The following is a 22,555-nucleotide window of genomic DNA, read 5'->3' as shown; positions in this document are numbered from 1 at the left end:
AAGTATAACACCTAATACCTCTCTTCAATAATTTTAACAAGTTCTTTTTTGAAAGTTTCAGCTCCTTGATCTGCACTTGCAGCTTCTCCCTCGATTTTAAATCTATTCAACCAGCCCTTACTAGTTTTAAATGGTTCAACATTTTTTTTTTAGGCGAGTTTTCTTCAGATCATCATAAAGGCTAATCTCTCTCTCTCTTTTTTTTTTTTTTAATAATATTTAACTTAACTGAATTCTGCATTGGATGTTATCTTCAATAAAATTAGTTAAAGTCTCTCCATTTCACTCCTAATAGCTGGCCTAGCCCTAGTTTCTTGCAGTGGAACAGCTGTCTTCCCCACTGCTAAAATTAATTCTTTATTTTTTATAATTGTTCTTAGAGTTAAACTTGCCACTCCTAAATTATGGCATACATCTGCTTGTTGTTGACCGGAATCGATTCGCTTCAAAACGACTAATTTAATTTTCAAATTCAGTCTTTTTCTTACATTTGTAGTCTTTGTACTGCATCCGGACATTGTTGCTTTTTCATTCTTATCCGCCATTATTAAACTCTTCGAAAATGTGACTGCGTTGGTTGCATTAATTATGATACGTTCGCGTAAACTGTCCGTTATGCATGATGTCTAATACTGTACTGAGTGATGATTAGACTTCGGATAAATGCATATAACGCAAATATTACAAGCAATATACTTGATCATTTTTTAAAATGTTGATCTTGGAATACATAACAAGTCACTGTACTGCAATTAAATTAGCGTGTGAGAAAATTTCACTGAGCGTGGGAAAATTTCTCAAGTTGGCATGTGAAACATTTTAATGCTGTTTTGCTATTCATTTTCAAGCTATCAACTCCATCAGATGAAACATTTTCATTAAATATGCCAAAAATGATCTGTATGCTGGTAAAAGAGCATTATAGCGATTTGTAACAGTGTTATAGTCAGATATGGGTTATAATATAAGAACAACGTTATAGTGAATCAGCATAAAGCGAACCTGGAATAAAGAGGGCCTGCTGTATATTAACATAGAAAGTGATGATTGCTGACTTATTTTGTTTAATGCAAGCTGAATAGCACATAATTCTGCAGAGAGTATGCTGTTCTCAAATGGAAGGGATTTTGAGACTACGTGTGATGGCAATACATTGCTACATCCTACATGTGACTGGGACTTAGAACCATCTGTATATATTAAGAGTTTCTTGGTGTATTCTGAAGCATGATTAGCATGTAGCTGTTGGATGTTATGTGATTGAATAGTATTTTTTGACCACTGCAAAATACAGATCAATGTCTAGCACACATCTATCCCACAGGGATAAAGGCATATTTGTCATTTCCTCAATTTTATTGAGATCAATTTTCCATTTCTGTACTATTTCTTGAAAGCATATCCCAGTAGGCCTAGGTTCATTATGCTTAGGTTCATAGTGCTGGCCAAAGAGGTAGGTTGTGATATACCCAACAGGGGTGGAATGGAAGGCTTATTTTGGCAGCATATTGGCAGAGTAGGCTTTGTCTTCTAAGGTAAAGCAGCATGTCATGTTTTTTTTTTTTTTTTTTTATGAAATCCCCAAACACGAAAGGTATCAAAACCTATAGTACTTAGTACCGTGCATGGGTTGAAGGAGAAGTATGGGGGGGGAGGGGGATGCCGGAAATTTTGCTCTAGAGACTAAACATGGGTTTCACCACTTCAAGCCTCCAATAAGCAAAGTGGTGGTATTGCACCGGTTGATGACAGTCATCTACCACCTGCTTCTGTGTACAAGCTGTGTACAAGTGTGAATGAACCATCAAGGTTCTGTACGCACCTAGTGCAGATCAAAGGGCACTGTGTTAGATAGTATTGAGAGATTGTAAGATACTCTTTTTAGCTTAAGCATATACTCTATAGTCTAACCATGACCAGATTAGAGCATGGTACAAATTCAGCAATTACTGCCTGTCAGCAACTCAAGGTGTTGAGGATACTGCATGATGGATATTTAATTTCTGGAGGCATGTAGTTTGCAGGTATGTAATATGTTTATGAAAATTTTTTCATAAACATGTTTATGGGGTTTTCTATTCCTTTCAGTCTTAAGACAGGTTTGGGATGAAGAGACCACAATTTACAGAAGTGTATTGCCGAAGTTTTCTCCTCAGTTAATTCGATGGACATTGCATTTTGTCCAATTTTCAATTTTAGTTATTGCCAGTTTGTAGTTGTCTTTCAATGGTAGCCACATTCAATTATCAACAGGAAATAGCCAGATTGAGTTATGTTATTGGTATGTAATGTAAAAAGAATTGCACTTAAAATCGATCCTTGATCCTCCTTCTCGCATGGTGAATCATGGACAAAACATTCTGGACTCCTACTTGAAAGGTCCTGAGATGGAGAAAATTCTGAATGAATTGAGGCAGGTTACCTCTCGGTCCAAGGTTTCATGTCTTGGAGGATTCTATATCTCTTGATGGTGTCAAATGCTTTATTAATATCAAAAGTTACCATTAAAATGTGTTGTTTTTTAACAAAAGCATTTTGAGTGTGAACGTGGACTTTAATGTGGATGTCAGTTGTAGACCTGTTATGATAGAAACCAAACTGGCTGATGTCACATATCAGGGTAAACAGTTTTTTTTCAAAGGTTCTGTTGTAAAATTGCAGTAGTGTGGACATGGAGTTGGAATTAAGGTGAAGCATTATGTAATTAAAGAAATCTGTTCCACAGATTTCTTTGTGTGACTAAATGAGTCTTCATAAGAAGCAGAGGATGAGGTGGCAGCAAACGTTACAGCTAATGCCTCCGCAATGTCGTCTGGAGAAGAAATATCTTTTCCTTTCCAAGGCAGGATTGGAAAAGAAGTATGTTGAAACTTTCCATCTCCAGATTATTCTGTGGTCAGTGTTTTTGAAGATGGTAGAAATAAATATAATTCACGTGTCCTGTTTTACCTTCCTACATATTTGGCAAGCCTCAGCTTTGAGCCATTTATAGTTATAACATTCTCCATTATAGAATTTTGGAAAAAAATGTTCCATGTTTTATTTTGCTTCCTTTTGGCAAGAAAGCAATCTTTTGTCCACCAACCATTATCTCGTTGTTTGGTAGTACTGATTTTGGTATTGTCCTGGCAGCAGCTGTTCTACTATATACACATTGGCATTATTAATAGAACCAATAAGGATCAAATGACTATCAGATTGGATTATATAGAAAATTGTTCCCAGTTAGCTAAGTGAAAATTCCAGGTAATTCATTGGTAGCAGGCATAGCTTGTATTTGTCTATATTTTGCAATTATAGGAAAGTGATCACTGCTGTGAAGGTCAGTTAATACTCTCCACTCAATGCAAGGATAAATGGCAAAGGAACATATGGACATGTCCAAAGAAGTGCTAGATCCTGTGGGAAGTGAATATATGTTGTTGTTGTTGTTGTTGTTATTTGGTTTTTAGGAGCATTAGCAACTAAGGCCATATTGCTCCAGGGATATGCGGTGGTCATTCCTTGACCTTTCCGCATCCTCCGTATTTGGTGGTCACAGGCTCGAACCCCGGTCTAATCAAGGAGCGTGTGCAACGCACTGCTGCTCCTGCCCACCCGGCTACGGAGGTGCCCTGGCTGTCCTACCTTATTGTGTGGGACCCTTATCTTGTGGACCCAAGACTTATGCCCGGGGTGGGATTTCCTTACTGGTCTTGAATGAATGCTTAAGGTGGGAGCTTTCATGCTGCAGACATGAAAGCTCCTAGCATGCCAAAGGTAGCAAATGATGGGCTTTAGGACCAACTTTCTCTTCCTCTCACAATTCTGTTTTCCCTAAAGGATGCTTCCTTCTTTCTCCCCACCCTACCTGCTGTATCTATTCCCTCCTCTTCTTATAATTCCCTCTATTCTATCTATTCCCTCTCCTCTTCTTATAATTCCCTCCTCTTCTTATATAATTATCACCTCTTTTCTGTCTAAATACTTTTTACTTTTTTTTTCTATTGTTTAGCAGGGGTTTCATCTCCCCATACCCAGTGTAGGGGAGATAAGCACCCAATGCAGCCCTCCATTTTTTTCATATCAGGAGGTGGGCCACTAATAACATGATGCAAGAAAGTATGCATATACAGCATCAGCCACAAAAAAAAAAAAAAAAAAACTTTCAACATCATGCGTTTTCTGTTTCTGTAAAAATGTTGCCACAAATTTTAGTGCACACAAAAATCCACACATTTTCGGATCAACAAGAACTTCCAATAAAAATTGGCATGCAGAAATAGAGAATGTGAGTATAAAATTTTGTTTTATTTAATCCAAGGAAAATGGAAATAAAAGTTTGCAAAGATTGATTGCAGATCTCTCTCTCTCTCTCTCTCTCTCTCTCTCTCTCTCTCTCTCTCTCTCTCTCTCTCTCTCTCGACTGCCAATGGTAAATGGCTAATAGTAATAGAGGCATGTGATGCAGGAAAGCAAGCGTATGAGCTTATGTAGCATCAGCCAAAAAAAAAAAAAAAAAAATTCACACAACCATTCCCTCAATGTTTGTCCAGTTTCTCCTTGAATTTATTTAAGCTATCAACTTCCACAATGACAGATGGAAGTTTGTTCCAGCAATTAACCACCTGCTGGCTAAAGGCAAATTTCCGCATATCTATTCTACAACTGTCTTTCCTCAATTTGAATTTAATAAAACACGCCTGCGTGCTCTGGATGCTCTGTGTAACAAAAATAAAATAAATTTGAATTTATGCCCCCTTAGATTCGTAATCTGAGAAAGTGGAAGAATCCCATCAGAATTCAACATGCTCAACCCATTCAATGCATTATACACCTCAATCAGATCACCTTGCAGGTGCTTAGTCTCCAGCTGCTGCAATTTGCAGAAATTAAGCCTCTCTTGGTAAGAGGATCCCTTCATTGTCTTCACCAATTTTGCGGCCCTTATCTGAACACGCTCAAGCAAATCTACATCCTTCCTAAAATTAGGCCTCCAGACCTGTACGCAGTACTCAAGGCATTGCCTGACCATTGCCTTATACAAAGGGATAACACCTCCTTTTCCCTGATAGAAAAATTCCTGTATATCATTGACAAAACCCCATGACCTGCTCTTGCAGCCTGTCTGCATTGCTATCATGTTGGGTGAATCAATTAACTATCAATATCTATAGATTACCCAACTACCAGTCACAAATAATCAAGCAATTTCCCTTCTACGCACTCCTTTTAACTTTCTTTATAAATAAGAGGCATTTCTATGGTAATTTGAACAGCTGAGTTATGGTTTCCTTGAGCACCTTGTGGGTATTCAAGGGAACTCTAAACTCTGCTGTTCAAATTCCATGTTCTAGGAATTTTGGTGTCCTAATGTATAATCTGTTTTTGTTGTTCCAAGTCTTGTCTGAACTTAATGAGCAGCATAAAAAATATCAAATGATATTCAAGCTGTGGTATCAAACAATGGTAAGATGGAAGTGTCTTCCAGCAAGATCTGCAGAACACATGGAAGCAACCTATCTTTATCAGAAGCAACAGTCTTCCAATCAAGGCTCTGATGGCAGTAACCACTTTAACCTCTTCTGAAGAAGGAAATGATGATCTCTTAAGAATGAACTGAGTTGTACTGGACGTCCTTCTAGACTCTTGAAGTTTATGACTCAATTTGGTGATTTTGGCTTTTGCAATTTTTTTAAAAATGGCCAATAAAGGAAACAGGAAGAAAAATAAAATCTTTCTCCTAACTTCAGTTTCCTCCTTAAATTTTGTGGTTTATTTTATTTTTATCTTCTCTACGAGAGAAGGACTTGAGAGGGACTGCTTAAAATAATTCAAAATTTTCTTCTCATCCTTTTTCATATCAGCAATTACTTTGATTATCTGATCTTTCTAGGTTTGTCTGCCTTTCAAATTGCAGTTGATGTAGGAATCTTCATCAAGAATTTGAAGATCACTATCGAGGTCTTCAAATTCTTGCATTTTTTGGGCAAATTTCATTTTTCTATCAATCCTTATATGTGAGCTACATTTCTAACATAGTTTTTATAAATGACTTTCCTTAAGTCATCATTAACTCCTCTTATGAATTGGTGAAAGATCAGTCTTGGCAATTATTCTTCTTTTCATAATGCTAAAATATGCAGGCCCAGCAATATAGGTGTACAAGTGAGGCACTTGCTACAGCCACTGTCTAAAATAGGTGTCACACTCTTAATAAAATATGTTTTATATTTAACATTCAATATCAAATTTCTACTTTCTCTACTCCAAATACCCATTTTACAACTCAAATTTTTTAAAATATGTCAAAATTTAGGAATTATTAATAAACTATTTTGTTAAGTGCTTTCTTTTAATGGTTCTGCAGAGTGTAGACATTTTTCTGTGGGGGGTGATGGTAAATTTGAGAGGGCTTTTTTAAGTCATTGGTAATTTTCTCCGGGTTAATTCTACAAACTAAAACACTAGATGTGCTACTGCATATAAATGTGTGTTAAGATACGATATGAATTAGGCACCGTTACAAGATTTTGCCACACGCACTAGTGCCACTCTCCTGAAAATATGTCTTAAAACCAGGGTGTTTTTTGTAAAATATAAATTTTCAGAACACTGAGGAAGTCTACTTAGAAAAGAGGAAAGTCTGTGGACTCCTCCCTCTTTGGAAAGTTAATCTTAAGCAGTTAGTTTTGAATGATTTTTTTTCTGAGATCTCAAGAAAAAATTATTTTATCATTTTGGCCACTTTACAGCTCACTTTTGCAGCATACCCTGCACTCTCGCTTCTTTGTTGCATTGTGTTAAATAAATCCTCATTTCCTTTATTTGATATTTCAATGATATTGCACTTACACAATAAACAGTATGTGCTCTCATTCCTTAGAGATGCTTTCATAATGGCATCATAAGTGCTAGGTGCCTCCGTAGCCAGGTGGGCAGGAGCAGCAGTGCGTAGCACATGCTTCTTGATTAGACCGGGGTTCGAGCCCGTGACCACCAAATACGGAGGATGCGGAAAGGTTAGGGAATGACCACCGCATATCCCTAGAGCAATATGGCCTTAGTTGCTAATGCTCCTAAAAACCAAACAACATAAGTGCTAATTTGACGTTTCACATTACAAAAGTATAGTAAATTGGACAAAACTAATTAATAAAACTAGTTTAATAGATATTTATTTATTATTCAAAATGTTTTAATAAAGATTTCCAAGTAAAAGTATGTTATCATATTTCTCATTGCAATTTCTTTTTTTATTATTTATGTCTATGGCTGCATAATGGCCCTCAATAAGCCATGGGTTTTATTAAGCATTTTAATTATTAATTAACCACTGTGATTGGCAAATGCTTCAATTGATCAGTCACAAAATCAAACTGTGCATCTAGCTTAACTTTCTGCCAATGCACAACATGCCAATGGCATTAGTAATAATAAATAATTTTCATTTTAAAATAAATATTTTTTTGTTTTAAGTATATATTTTTATTTCTTTTTAACTTTGGGAGCACAGTTCTGGCAGCAAAAAGTCCTGCATGAAGCTGATCAATTTTGTAAAAGTGTCGAGCACATACCTCTGCTTTCTCACTACATTTGTAACATTCGTGGATGCCCCAGAAGAAACTAAATTGAGGGGCCCATCAAGCTCTCAGCTGCCCACACCAACGCCAGAGATTGCACTTGGGCATCGCGTGACAGAGAGGCAACCCCCAAAGCAGAATGCGCTGGTCCCGAAGGAATTAGTAGTTGTTGGTGACTGTATTGTCAGGGAAACAGGGAACATGCTTTGTAAAAAAGATAGGTGGAACAGGACCAGGGTATGTCTGCCAGGGGCAAAGGTTGATGACGTTGTAGAGCGAATATCATCTTTTAAGGGCACAAAAGGTGATATAGTTGTACACGTTGGCACTAATAATATTAAGAGTAGGAGACCGGCAGAATTACTTAACAAGTACAGGTCACTGTTGAACAAAAGCCGAGAATTAGGGTTGAATTTGAAAGTGTCTGCAATTCTGCCCAGACACAATAGGAGGGAGTATATGATGAGAGCCTTGTCGATCAATTCGGCCCTGGAAAGATTGTGCAAGGCTCAAGGGGTAGAATTTTTTTCAGCCTGGCTGTACTTGTTAACAGGAGAGATTGCTTCTACAGGGATGGGATACACTTAAATAGAAAGGGTGCAAGAATATTTGCTGATGCTATCGAGGCAGTGTTAGGTGGGTCGGAAAACTGCTAGCTTGGGGGGAGACAAAGACCAATAGATTGACAGTAGCCACTGGCAGAGGTGAAAGAGATTCTTGCACTGCTTCTATTAGAATGAGCAGAAGCCTGAAAAACAAGATGCATGGTATTTCAGAGACTGCTGGGAGCCATTGCGGTACAAGTAAACACATGGGTTGTGTTAGGGTAGCTAAGAATAGAAACAGGTGCAGGTATACTTGCGTGTACACTAATGCTAGGAGTTTAGTAAATAAATTTGATGAATTTGAGGTATTGCTCAAAACATCAAAGGCAGATATTGTTGGGATATCAGAGACGTGGTGTCACACAGATATAAGGGATGCAGAACTGCAATTTGGGGAGTACAACGTCTACAGAAAGGATAGACAGGATAGGAAGGGGGAGGGGTTATGCTATTAGTTAAGAAACACATAAAAACCAAGGAAGTGAAGCCAGTCGACATCGCTGGACAGTGCAGTGTTGAGTCAGTTTGGTGTGACATAAGCATTGGGAGATCAAAATTGAGAGTAGGAGTGTGCTATAGGCCTAATGACTCTGATGAGTATAATAAGGAACTGTACAGGGAAATAGAGTGGGCCAGTAAATCAGAGAGTCTTATAATGGGAGATTTTAATTTCCCAGATATTGACTGGAATTTGGGGGCTGGTTACTCACACACTAGCAGGGCTTTTGTGGATTTATTGGATGATTGTTTTCTACATCAGCATGTTCGGGAGGCAACTAGAGGGAGTAATACTCTTGATTTGATTATCAGCAGTGATTCTTCATGCATTAAGAATCGGCAGATAAATGAACCACTAGGTGGCAGTGATCACAGTGTGCTGAAGTGGGATTTACTCAAAGAGGTAACTACCATTAGGGGTAAAGGGAAGGGTTATTGCTTCCGTAAAGGCGACTACGATGGACTGAGACAGTATTTAAATTCTATACAGTGGGACCAACTGATGATGTTACCAACAGCAAATTCAAAATGGGAAGCATTCAAAGAACTTATCTTGGAAGCTACTAGGCTTTACATACCAACTAAGAAATATTGTTCAAGGTTTAGGCCAAAATGGATGTCAGATGAACTAATGAGGCATATGGCAGAGAAGAAAAATGCATGGGATACTTACAAATTAACACATGACACAGAAGCCTATGATAGATACAAATTGATCTGCAACCAAGTTACAAAGGAGGTTAGGCAGGCGAAGGCAGATTACGAGAAATCCTAGGCAAGGGATGCAAAGAAAAACAGCAAAGAGTTCTTTACTTATGTAAACTCTAGAAGGAAGGGGATGAATCAGATTGGTCCACTTGATATTGATGGGTCAACTGTTGATGATCCTGCTCAGGTAGCTAACAAACTAAATGAATATTTTGCATCGACATTCACACATGAGGAGTTATTCAGCAAGGGGAATGCCAGAGGTGTATTCAACTCTAGCAGTAAGCTACAGAATCTTGAAATAACTGGGAGTAAAGCGGAGGAGAAATTGTTGAAGATAAACACAAGAAAGGCACCCGGGGTGGATGGGATCTATCCAGTTATATTAAAGGAGGCAGCAAAGGAAGTAAGCAAACGCTTAGCCATAATTATGAGAGCTTCCTTGGACTCAGGGGAGGTACCCATAGACTGGAAATGTGCAAATGTGACCCCAATTCACAAAGGCGGATCAAAGGCGGACACAAGTAATTATAGACCTGTGAGCTTAACTTCTGTTCCAGGAAAATTAATGGAAGCACTGGTTAAAGAAGCACTGCAGGATCATTTAGACAAGACCAGTTATAGCTCAGACACAGCATGGTTTTGTTAAGGGGAAGTCTTGCCTGACCAACTTGATTGGATACTATGATGCAGTCACAAAAGAACTGGATGCAGGGAATAACTTTGATATTATATACTTGGATCTTAGAAAGGCTTTTGATACTGTTGCACATGGAAGACTGCTACACAAATTGGAGCAGTGTGACATTGGAGGCAAATTGATGCTATGGATAAAGGGGTGGTTGAGGGGGAGAAGACAGAGAGTTGTAATCAATGGACACTGCTCATCGTGGACTAATGTTATTAGTGGAGTCCCTCAGGGCTCAGTGTTGGGTCCATTATTGTTTTCTGTATTTATAAATGATATTGATGATGGTATATCAAGCTTAATGTCCAAGTTTGCAGACGATACAAAGGTTGGCAGGGTTGTCAAGGACACTACTGACACTATGCTGCTGCAACAGGATCTCGAAAGGTTGAGCAGATGGGCTAAGAGGTGGCAAATGAAGTTTAACATTGACAAATGTAAAGTACTACACATGGGAAACAGCAACCCCAGAGCAACGTATCAATTCTGTGGTACTACACTGACAGTGGTAGAGAATGAAAGGGACTTGGGGGTGGTTGTGCAGGCAGATATGAAGTTCTCTGAGCAGTGCAGACGGGCTGCAAGAGTAGCTCATGGAGTATTGTCAATGATATACAGGAATTTTTCCAGCAGGGATAAGGAGGTGATTATTCCCTTGTATAAGGCAATGGTCAGGCCACACCTAGAGTACTGTATACAGGTCTGGAGGCCTCATTTCAAGAAGGATGTAGAGCTGCTGGAACGAGTACAGAGAAGGGCAACAAGATTAGTGAATGGAACAAAGGGGTGCTCTTACGAAGAAAGGCTTAAGTTTTGCAAATTACAGTGTCTTGAGACTAGGCACCAGCGAGGTGATCTGATAGAGGTGTATAAAGCCTTGAATGGTTTAAGCATGCTCAATGCTGATGGGATTCTTCCTCTAGCTCAGAAAAATCACCTGAGAGGGCATAAATTCAAATTGAGGAAAGACAGATGTAGGATAGACGTGCGGAAATTTGCCTTTAGCCAGCGGGTGGTTGGTTGGTGGAACAGACTTCCATCCCTTGTGGTGGAGGTTGATAGTCTAAATAAGTTTAAGGCTCAGCTGGACAGGTATTTTGAACGAACAGAGGGGTGAAGTGGAAGTGGGTTTTTTTTTTTGGCTGATGCTGCATAAGCTTGCTTTCTTGCATCAAAAGCCTCTACTAATGCTAATGCTAATTTTTCTAAATGAAGTCTTAATCATCTTCTTGAAAACTCTTCAAACAAATCCTCTTTTAAGACTTAATAAAAAATAGTAAATTTTAATAAAGGAGTGATGTTTACCAAACTGCTGACGCTGACTTGCAATTTGCATTTTTGAATAGCACCAAATAGATTCCAGCCATGTGGACCACATTTTCACACTAACTTAGGTTTCCAATATTAGGTGATTGAGAAGAGGAAAACAAAGGTTTGCAGATCTCCTCCCAGAGATAAGAATATCCAAAGTATCAGATAAAGAGCTGGCTATTTTATTTAATGTTTCCAACAGATATTATGCAGAAGCTTAATAAACTAAACATGAAGTTGCAGAGAAAAGATTAGGATGTTGTGTCACTAACAAGTGCACTCAATGCATTCAGGGCAAAAATTACTTTATAGAGTTCACAAATATTAAATTGTGATTTTCAGCAATTTCAAAATAATAAGAAATAGCCATAATCTATGGAAAACAATGGTACTAAATGCAAAATAATAAGAAATGGCCAGAATCTATGGAAAACAATGGTGCTGAATGCAAAATAATTATGACTATTTATTATTATTTTGAAAATGAAAAAAAAAAAAAAAAAAAAAAGATGAAAAAAGATGAAAAAAGATCAGTGCTGAGTTGTTTGATAGATGTTTTCAAAAGTTTCATAAATGGAAAAAATTTTCCTATTTGTGGCATATTCATTTTATATTGAACTTATAAGTGACTTATCAGTTATTGATAAATTTATATGTGTAAAAGGTGAAGAATTTTAAATGGAGGCTATTTCACTGCAAAATAATATGCAAGGGCAGTGATTTTTGGACTTTAGTTGATAGAAATTTGTAATATATATTTTATATATTACAATCAGTAGTAATATGTACATTACATCCATGGACACAACAGCACTAATACTCGGCATTTCACATATGATTATTTGAAAAAAATAGTCATTTACAGTTACATACATTAATGAATAAAAATTTTTCCTTTTCTAGAATTACTGCTAAATTCAATGGAACTGGCAGTGAGTTTGTTGCTTAATCCAAATGGTAAAAATTTTTTCAACATCAGCAATAAGCTTCACTTGCTGCTTGGTTATCATTCACTTGTATCGGAGCAGAGCTTTTAACATAATCCATAATTCTTACTTTATCTTTTGTGATTGTCACCATTGACGTACGAGGAATATTCAAAACTCAACTGAAGTTTATAGGTGTCTCACCTTTTTTTTCAAATCATGTAATTGTGTCAATCTTTGTATCCATTATTATGGTTCCATGTTTATTAGAACCATCTCCAACACTTAATTTACTCTTAATCATTTTTTAAAGGACATACATAAAAACAAAATGCAAACAATAAGCAGAGTTCCGTGATTAAAGAAGCACCATAACATAGAAAGTCAAGAACTTTCTATGTTATGGTGCTTCTAAGGTTAATTCCTTAAAAAAAATAACTATTTAGAAATAGTAGTAGTAGTAATACAAATGATATAAGAAAGCAAGCTTTCTTATATCATAAAAAAAAAAAAAAAAAAAAAAAAAAAAACATACACCTACACAGTTCACCCATCTGTACCCTTCAAGAATTTGTCTGGTTCTTCCTTGAATTTCTTCAAACGATCCACTTCCACAACAGATGGAAGTCTGCTCCAACAATCAACCACCCACTGGCTGAAGGCAAACTTCTGCACATCTATTCTGCAACCACCCTTCCTCAACTTGAATTTATGCCCCATCATATGTGTAGTCTTAGCAAGTGGAAGAATGCCATTAACATTCAGCTTACCAATTACCTCGAACAGCTCAATCAGATCTTCCCACATGTGCCTAGTCTCAAGATGCTGCAATTTGCAGAACTGAAGCCTTTCTAGGTAAGAGCACCCTTTTGTTCTCTTCACCAGTCTGGTTGTCCCCTCTCTGCACCTGTTCCAGCAGATCTACATCATTTCTAAAGTAAGGCCTCCAGACCTGTATACAGTACTCAAAAAAGAGGTGGCCTAACCATGGTCTTATACAAAGGATAATCACCTCCTTATTCCTGCTATCAAAGTTTCTGAATATCACTGACAAAGCCCCAAGAAGCTGTCCTGCACTGTTCAGAGAATTTCATGTCTGACTGCACAATTACCCTCAGACCTTTTCATTCTCCACTACCCTGAGTGTAGTACCACACACACAGTTGATAAGTTACTCTGGGGTTACTGTTACTCATATGCAGTACCCTGCATTTGTCAATGTTAAACATCAATTGCCATTTCTCAGCCCATCGACCCAATTTTCCTAGATTTCGTTGCAGTATTTCACCCCGATGACTGTTGTTAACCAACCTGCTAACCTTTGCACTTTCCGATGGATTTAACCCTACAACTGCAGAAGTTTGGATTATACATGCAGACGTAATAATATATTTTGCAAAGTAAACAATTATTATTATTGTTAGCCATATGGTGCAAGGAAGCCTAAGGCTTTTGCTGCACCAGCCAAAAAAAAATTTCTGAGTTATCCTGAGAGAGAGAGAGAGAGAGAGAGAGAGAGAGAGAGAGAGAGAGAGAGAGAGAGAGAGAGAGAGAGAGAGAGAAAGAGAGAGAGAGTGAGAGAAAACAAGAGTCAGAAGTAGAAGGGAATCACCAAGGAAGGGAAGAATGATGATATCCTGAGAAAACAAAAGCCATACTCACTAGATGCGAGCCCCCTGGGATTAATAAATAAACAATAATCAAAACAAGAAACTGCTTTATAAATGTCAAGTGGTATTTTAACCCAGAACACATTCCTTAATTAGTCATAAGAATAAAGTGTAGCAAGATGGATCACTGTAAAATGAGAATTCACTGCATACAATTATTCCAAAATATTAAAATCATCTTTTCTCTTAATTATGTGCTTGTTTTTATCTTATAGCACTGGTAACTTCATGATTATCTATGTAGCTCAACATTTCAACAATTTTATAAATAAAATAACTATTACAGAATTGTAACATAACTGTTAAAATCTGTAATAACATTTTCTGTTATTACAGATTCAAAATCTGTTATACCCAACTTTTTGGAGGTACACAAATCATTTTTTCATTGTACATTACTGAAAACTATTTTAAAAGCATTTCTTTAATTCAAATAAATAAAAATAAAAATTCCATTTATTCTCTAAGCAGCTGAGGCCAGAAGAGTTTACAAATTCATCATGACTGCACACAAATTAAATTATTAATGGCAGCCAAATTTTCAGTATCACAGATACAATGGGCTGTGCACTTTTCATAGCAGACATGTCTGCTTTGAAAAATTTATAGCGGACATAGGGCTTAGTCCACATGTCTGCTATAAAACCTCATAAATTGTGGCTGAGAATGCTAACCACTGAACCACAGCTGGCACCAGGGTGGCCAACCGTCCTGATATGGCCAGGATTATCCCGATTTATAACTTCAATTCCCACTTCCTGATAATACCATCATTTGTCCCAATAAGAGAGGAAAAAACTGTTAATTTATAGATTTTAAGTATTTTTAATTAATTCTTATTGGAATGAAACGGATGTGTTAAAATTAATTCTAACAACAAGAGAAAAACGAGAGTCTAAAGGCATTTTGTTCATCATTGAGTAATGAAGAAAATAAAATGCATGTTGATAAAAAAAATGGGTGCAATTTTTCTCAAAATTTCTGGTGGCAAATAATTTGTCTCAAATTGTAAGCTCCATATTAAGCATTCTACATTCAAATGCTTCATCAGAAAGAGTTTTCAGCTTAATGAAAACTGCTTGGCAAAAAGAGAAAAACCCTCTTTTAAAAGAAAATTTAGAAGCCGAACTTATGGTGAAAGAAAACTATAACATGTCCTGTTCAGAATTTAAAAACTTTTTAAAATCTTCGGAAGGAGAAGAAATTTTAAAACTAGTGATATCGAAAGAAAAAAATATAAAGTAAAAGTAGTCTTCCTCACTATTTTTAAAATAACTGTTATAAATAATATTATAGTTTATATAGGACAAATACATATTAACAACACGCATATAACAAATAAATACTATGACTGGTTGATTGGCAAAAAAATGTATTTTAATTGTAATTTAATATTTTTCTCTTACTTTTTGAAGGAAAACATGCTATACTACACGTTTCATTTCAAGTTATCCCGCTTATCAATTTTCAAAATATGGCCACCCTGGCTGACACTAAATAAATTTCTGTTTATCCTTGATATTAGTATTAGTATTGGTTGCATGGTGCAAGAAAGCCTATGGCTTATGCTGCACCAGCCAAAAAAAAAAAAAAAAAAAAAGAATAAAACAATGATAAAAAAAAAAATAATAATAATAATTAATAAAAGAAAAGGAAATTAAATCTATCATCCTATGTGCTTCCCTCACCCGAAGGTACTATCCAGATGACCTTTGAATTTCCCCAAACTGTCAGCCTCTACCACCCATGTAGGCAACTTATTCCAGTAATTTATAACTTGCTGGCTAAAATAAAACTTCCTGCAGTCCAATCTAAACATTTCCTCCCGTAACTTGAATTTATGACCCCTAGTTCTAGCATCATTTATATATAATCTTGAAAATTTCGTCATTCATTTTACTAATGCCTCTCAGAGCCTTAAACACCTCAATCAAATTTCCTCTAAGGTGTCTCCAAAATTTTCCTCTAAAGTTTCCAAACTTTGAAACCCACATATTCGAAGTCTTTCTTCATAAGGACGCCCTTTTGCCGATCTCACAAGGCGAGTTACCCGTCTTTGCACCCTTTCAAGAAGCTCGATGTCTTTCTTTAGGTGCAGTCTCCATACTTGACCACAGTATTCCAAGTGTGGTCTAACAAAAGCCTTATATAATGGAATTATCACGTCCCTATCTCTACTTGGAAAAGTTTGATAGATCATTGATAGGACACCATAGGCCTTCCTTGCAACCTGTTTACAATGCTCAGAGAATTTCATGTCTGACCGTATCGTAACACCCGAGTCCCTTTCCTCCAGTACTGGGTTTAGTTGAACTCCACCAAGTGAATAAGTTATTTTGGGATTACTGTTTCCCAGGTGTAATACCTTACACTTCGTTGGATTAAAGCATAGCTGCCATTTTTCTGACCATTCCTGAAGTCAATCTAGGTCTCTCTGAAGAAGCTCAGCTTGACAGTGATCATTAACTACTCTACCAATTTTAACATCATCTGCAAATTTAGACATCACGCCCTCTATCCCTTCATCAATGTGGTTTATGAAAATTAAAAACAACAGTGGTCCTAATACTGCTCCTTGGAGAACCCCACTTCTTACGTCAACCCAATCTGAGGAATAGCCATTTATCACAACCCTCTGCCTCCTGCCCTGAAGCCATCCTGCTATCCATCTAAGGATTTTCCCAGTGATTCCAACCTGTTCCAGCTTATAAAGCAACCACTCATGTGGGTGAGTCAAAAGCTTTGCTGAAATCTAAATAAACAATGTCGAAATTATTCCCTAAATCCAGCTCATGAGTGGACTTTTCAAAATAGCGAACCAGATTTGTTAAACATGATTTTCCCTTTACAAAACCATGCTGAGTATCTTTGAGAATTTCAATTCGATCCAAATGATCCTGAATTCCACCCTTGATGATTGCCTCCATGATTTTCCCTACCACTGAAGTCAGACTGACAGGTCGATAATTTCCCACTTCACTCTTAGAGTCACCCTTATGTACGGGAGATATACTGGCACTTTTCCAACCCAAGGGAATCTCCCCAGAGTCTAGTGATGCTCACATAATTAGCCTCAATGGTTCAATGCACTCACTTGCTGCCTCCCTTAAGATTATAGGGTATATTCCATCAAACTCCAGGAGCCTTACTGGCCTGTAGGCTTGAAAGTTTTTTCATTAAATAATCTTGCGAAATTTCAATATCATTAATTACATATTTTTCAACTTCGCTCCCACAATTTCCTACTGCCACAATAGGTTTTTCATTTGTAAATATCGATGCAAAATAACTGTTGAGTTCATCTGCAACGGCAGCTGGTGTATTTTATACTATCCCCTTTCCCTTATGTAAAGGTCCGATCTGGTTTGTCCTGCTCTTCTTGGTATTTATATATGTGAAGAATTCCTTATCCCCCTTCTTTGCTCTGTTTGCTAGTGATTTCTCATAAAATGCCTTTGCCTGTCGAACCTTTTCTGTGGCTCTATTACAGATCATCTTGTAGCTGTTATAGGCTTCAGTACTTTTTATTGCTCTGTAACCTTTCCATGTCACCTTTTTCTGCTCAAGTAATGTGGCAACTTCACTATTCATCCAACTTGGAACCCTCCTCATAGAGTATTTTTTTAATGGTAAATACGCATTCAAGGCACCTGTGATTAATGTTTTAAAAGCATACCACAGTTCAAATGTATTCATTCTGTGTACAATATCTACCCAGTTAATAGAGGCCATGTAGTACCTTAAGGCATCGTAATTTCCTTTTCTGTTGCTGCTGTTGTTTGGTTTTTAGGAGTATTAGCAACTAAGGCCATATTGCTCCGTGGATATGCGGTGGTCATTCCCTGACCTTTCCGCATCCTCCATATTTGGTGGTCATGGGCTCGAACCCCGGTCTAATCAAGAAACGTGTGCTACGCACTGCTGCTCCTGCCCACCTGGCTATGGAGGCGCCTTCCTTTTCTGAAATTAAAACCCATTCCTTTGCCTTTTATTGCTGCTACCTCTCTCATCATCGTCCACCATAGAACTCCGTGATTACTTCCTGCTACTGGTTCCTCTACTGTCAGCCCTGTTATGTCATCTGATTCATGGGTGATGATGAGGTCTAGGATATTCTTTTTTCTAGTACTTTCCCTGACATGCTGATACAAATAACAGTCATCTAGTTAATTTAAAAATTTTGTTCCCCGATGTCGAGTTTTTTTCCCATTTACTCCAATCAATCAGAGGCAAATTGAAATCACCCATAATAAGACATTGAAGCTTACTTGCCCATTCCATTTGCATGTAGATGCTTTCGTCATAATCTTCACAATCACCTGGTCTGTAGATTACTCCTACTCGCATTATACCTTTGTTTTCAACTATTTCACACCATACAGATTCTACACTAGCATGTGAAACATCTGAATCCGGGAAAGCTATCATCGCACTCAGGCTGCTTCTGATAAGAAGCATTACCCCACCACCCCTTCTATCTAACCTATCCTTCCTAAATACATTATACAAGCCATACTGAAACTCATCATTCCCAATTTCCGGGTGGCACCACGTCTCCGTAAGCCCTATTATGTCCGCGTTACTTGTTTTAACCAGCAGTTTGAATTCACTCATTTTATTGACGACACTATATAAACAATTAAGACTTACTGTTCTTGTATATTTAACAACCCTAACACAACCCTTGAAGTTTTTTAGGCTCTCTTTCCTGGCATTAGCTACCCGCTCACTTGAAACGTTTCTGCCCCCAAAACATCTAGATAATATGTCTAGTTAGGGTAACAGATAAGAACTCTTGAGGTATGTGCAAGAGTTACTTTGGCCAATATTATCAGATAAACGCATGTCAGTATTACCCACATTCCCCCCTAACTAGCAGTTTCCCCGAACCTTTAATATACCTGCCTCAATAATACTGGCAAAAACTTTTGCACCACCTTTGCTTAAGTGTATCCCATCTCTACAAAACAAATTCCTTCTACCTACAAGTGTGGGCCATAATGATAGAAATTCCCCCCCCCCCAAAGCCTTGCAGAGTCCTTCAAGTCTTGAGTTAATCCACAAGGCTTTTAACATATAATCCCTCCTATCGTGTCTGGGCAGAATTGCAGACACATAGACATTGTGGCCTAGTTCGCAGCATTTCCTCAGCATGGTCCTGCATTTTTCCAACAAATCATCAGATCGTGTACATTTGTCCCACATGAATAATAATATTCTCTTTACTCCCCTTAAAATCTGTCAATCTGTTGGTGACATCATTAATAGTTGCTCCCGGCAGACATACTATGGTTCTACTCTACCTATCCTTATTACAAAAAATATTCCCCATTTCCCTGACAATGGAGTATCCTAATAAAACAATGTCCTTTTTAACCAGAGTAGTTTGCACTTGGTTTTTCTGTTTTGAAGCCCGAATCGGGTGTGCATCACTTGGTAGATTGCTGGAGTCTTGAGTCCCTGATGAGCTCCCAGATGCATTATTCTCAAGGGCAAGTATCCATTTTTTCAGGAACTCAAATTTATTCCATCAGTGCACCAAATTGTAATTTAAGATTGGTGCACTCCTTACATCGATCACAAAGAAAAGAATCCCCAGGTGAGCTATGATTAGTCACCAGGTCAACCTTGGAAAACATTCCACAGGTTCCGCAACGGATTAAATCGTGACTCACCTGTAAATCGGCATCAGCTATTTCCATTTGATATCAATAACTGTACCCTGTGAAGTTTTAAGGCAGATCTCGTAACTACCATTATAAAATTAGCCAAATATCAATGAAAATTAACTTTAAAAAATTATATCTATAATATTATTAAAATCAAACTGTTACAGGAAAACCTATAACAAAATAATCCAACAATATCTAAATAAATCAAATATTTAAAAGCATTAATCAACAGTAATCCAATCCACTTAACTGAGGAGCCGTGACAAAGCGCGTCCGCTCACCTTGACTGCAATTTTGGCTGCAAGATATGGCTGAGGCCAGAAGAGTTTACATATTTGTTGTGATTGCACATGCACTGAATTAATTATTGAGGCAAGCCAAATTCTTGTGCTAAGTTCACAATTGACCATGCATTTTTCATGGCAGTGTAGAGGCTCAAATTTGAAACCTCCTTACTTTTGACCATACACACTAATTACTGAACCAAGGCCAACCCCAACAAATTCTACTGAACATTTGTAACATATAGAAGTGGTAATTTCCTGTTTATTTTTCCCAAATATAGATGCCGACCGGGCTAGCCAGGTGGGTAAAGTGCCTGCCTAACAACCCAAAGGTCGTGGGTTCGAATCCCACCTCGGGCTTGGATCAGAACAAAATGCAAAAACTTTGGGAGGTGCATTATGGCCACAGAAGCCAATGCACCAACAACTAACAAAAAAAAAAAAAAAAAAAAATCGAATACAGATGTTAAAGTTAATAATAAATAAATAAAATGATTAAAATAATGTGCAACTGGAGAAAAAATATTTTGTGTAGAGAGGATAGTTTTGAAAGCATATTTTATTTCTATGAAATCCACACATTTAGAAATACAAAACAGCAGACACAACTTGTTAGATTTTGCATATTAATAACAGTTTTTGTTTTTAATGCTAAACTTTTTGCTCCCACTGCATCTCATGCATCTGACCCTAAGTCAGGTGCACGAGATTGATAAGACCTCCAGAACATTTGTTCTGGAGGTCCAGACAATATTTCAGCAGTTTGTGCTCTTGTTGTACTCCATCCAGACATAAAACGCCTAACAGCTGTTTTTGAAAATGTTTACTTTGATTTCTCCATTGAAAATTCCAAAAGTCTGTTAATTATTACACAATTAGGAAAAATCCACAAATTAAGTTAACAAATTATAAGCATGTGCTGAGTGGCATCTGTCATATACAGTTATTGATAGCAAGCTGGCTGTACTGAAACATGTATGCTTTCCTCTCAGTAATATTCTCTGGCCTCACGACATTGAAGCATCATCCAGAATCAAACAGTTGACACACCATCTTATGCAGCAGACACCTGTAATTGACAGGGTGACATCCAATTCCATGATTTTTTTTTTCAATTTTCATTTTGCTCATCGACAGGTCTAAAGGGAATTTCAATTTCAAAAATTTATTTAAAATATTTTTTAATTTAAAAAAAATGGATTTTTCACAGTTGTGTTCAGAAAAGATTCAAAATAAAGGTGGCATCAAAAAAAGTAAGCAATACTGAATTATTTTTTGCTGATTTTTCAAATTTAGGTGCATGGAGTTGAAGTGACCCTGTAAGCATGGATTCTGAATAATCCTCTTCATGACTGCTGATAGGCTAATATGAAAATTGGGCTTTGGTACAATCAAAAATATGTGAGTTCAAGTAGACTTCAAATGATGAAAACATGGGCACACTTTCATTATGAACCTGTATCTGATTTTCAATTTGAACACTTTTTTGCTTCTTTCACAAAAAACAAAAAAAAAAAAAAAAAAAGAACTACTGGCAGCCAAATTCATCATTACACATAATCTGATTTTTCTTTTCTTTTTTCCTGAAACATCTAAAAAAAAATGTGGTATTGAAAGAAATTCTCTTTCTGTCTTTTAATTTTTTTCAAATTCAAGCCAATGCTACTATAGCTGTATTTACAACGTGGCAGATTTACGACTAATGCCCAGTGTTCTCCCCAGAAAATTTTGCCAGCTGGGTGGGGAAGTGTAATACTTCACAATATTATAAATTTTCTGTTATTTATAAATGTGACTTAAGCAATCCAGGGCAAAAATTAATTGCATAATTTAACATCATATGCTCCTGTCGCATTGACCTCGATCGCATAGTATGTTTGAATTAATATTGATCAAGATCAGTGAACAGTACCATATGGTACCGGGAGAATCATTTAAATTTTAGCCGGGCGGTCAGTTAAATTCACCGGGCAGTGTGCCCATTTGATCCTGGGAAGGATCAAATGGGCACACTGGGAAGTGTGCCCATTAGGTCCTGGGAAGAACACTGATGCCATTTATAATTTTCACATAAAGTTTTTCTTTCTTTCATTGTGAACCAATATATTTTTAAGCATAAGTGGACTTTGCAAATAATTTTCTGCAATTAATTTTTGTTAAAATTATTTTGATCAATTGAGACTCACAAAGCTACCTTAATAACAAGGGAAGTTAGCTGGAGCCTAGAAATATTTTTGTTATAGTAGAATTTCATTAAATATTTGTAACGATTAAATTAAAAGTAAAGCATACCTCAAAAATCTGTATATCCCTCCAACTGTAACATCCATTTTTCTGTTATGGGTAACACTGAGCATTTTATAACAAATTAATGAACCAATGCCAACAGTTCCTAAAACAGTGAACATCACCAAAGATTTTGATGTGAATACTTTGTTTGGTCTGTTTCCATCAGTCCTCAGAAACATATGTCTAGCTGATATCTTAAAATATGGGTTAAAACTCTGTCTATATGAGACAGCTGAGAATGCTGAAACTGAACACTTTCTAAAAAACATCCTTTCCTGAAAAAGAACATGAGAAGCAAATTTATTTTTTTCAAATTTTATTTAAATAATGAATATTTCAAAA

General features: G+C 37.0%; 1 protein-coding gene across 5 annotated transcripts in view; it reads right to left on the bottom strand.

The window, feature by feature from the left end:
- The window catches only part of Adck5 (aarF domain containing kinase 5), a 322,035-nt gene that overhangs the window by 293,626 nt on the left and 5,854 nt on the right, over nucleotides 1–22,555 (bottom strand). For 4 of the 5 annotated variants that reach the window (XR_016547387.1, XM_090381279.1, XM_090381281.1 and 1 more), the window contains exon 3: nucleotides 22,217–22,488. The exons of the other annotated variant lie outside the window; for it this stretch is intronic. Coding sequence is in view for 3 of the 4 variants with exons in the window: in XM_090381279.1 (XP_090237405.1) it covers nucleotides 22,217–22,482 (266 nt within the window). In the remaining variant the exon portion in view is untranslated. The remainder of the gene's footprint in view (nucleotides 1–22,216; nucleotides 22,489–22,555) is intronic. 5 annotated transcript variants of the gene reach the window in all.

Source organism: Mastigoproctus giganteus, chromosome 9 (genome assembly GCF_048544385.1).
Source record: "Mastigoproctus giganteus isolate SK-2022 chromosome 9, ASM4854438v1, whole genome shotgun sequence".
NCBI lineage: Eukaryota > Metazoa > Arthropoda > Arachnida > Uropygi > Thelyphonidae > Mastigoproctus > Mastigoproctus giganteus.
This window is presented reverse-complemented; position numbering and strand designations above follow the sequence as displayed.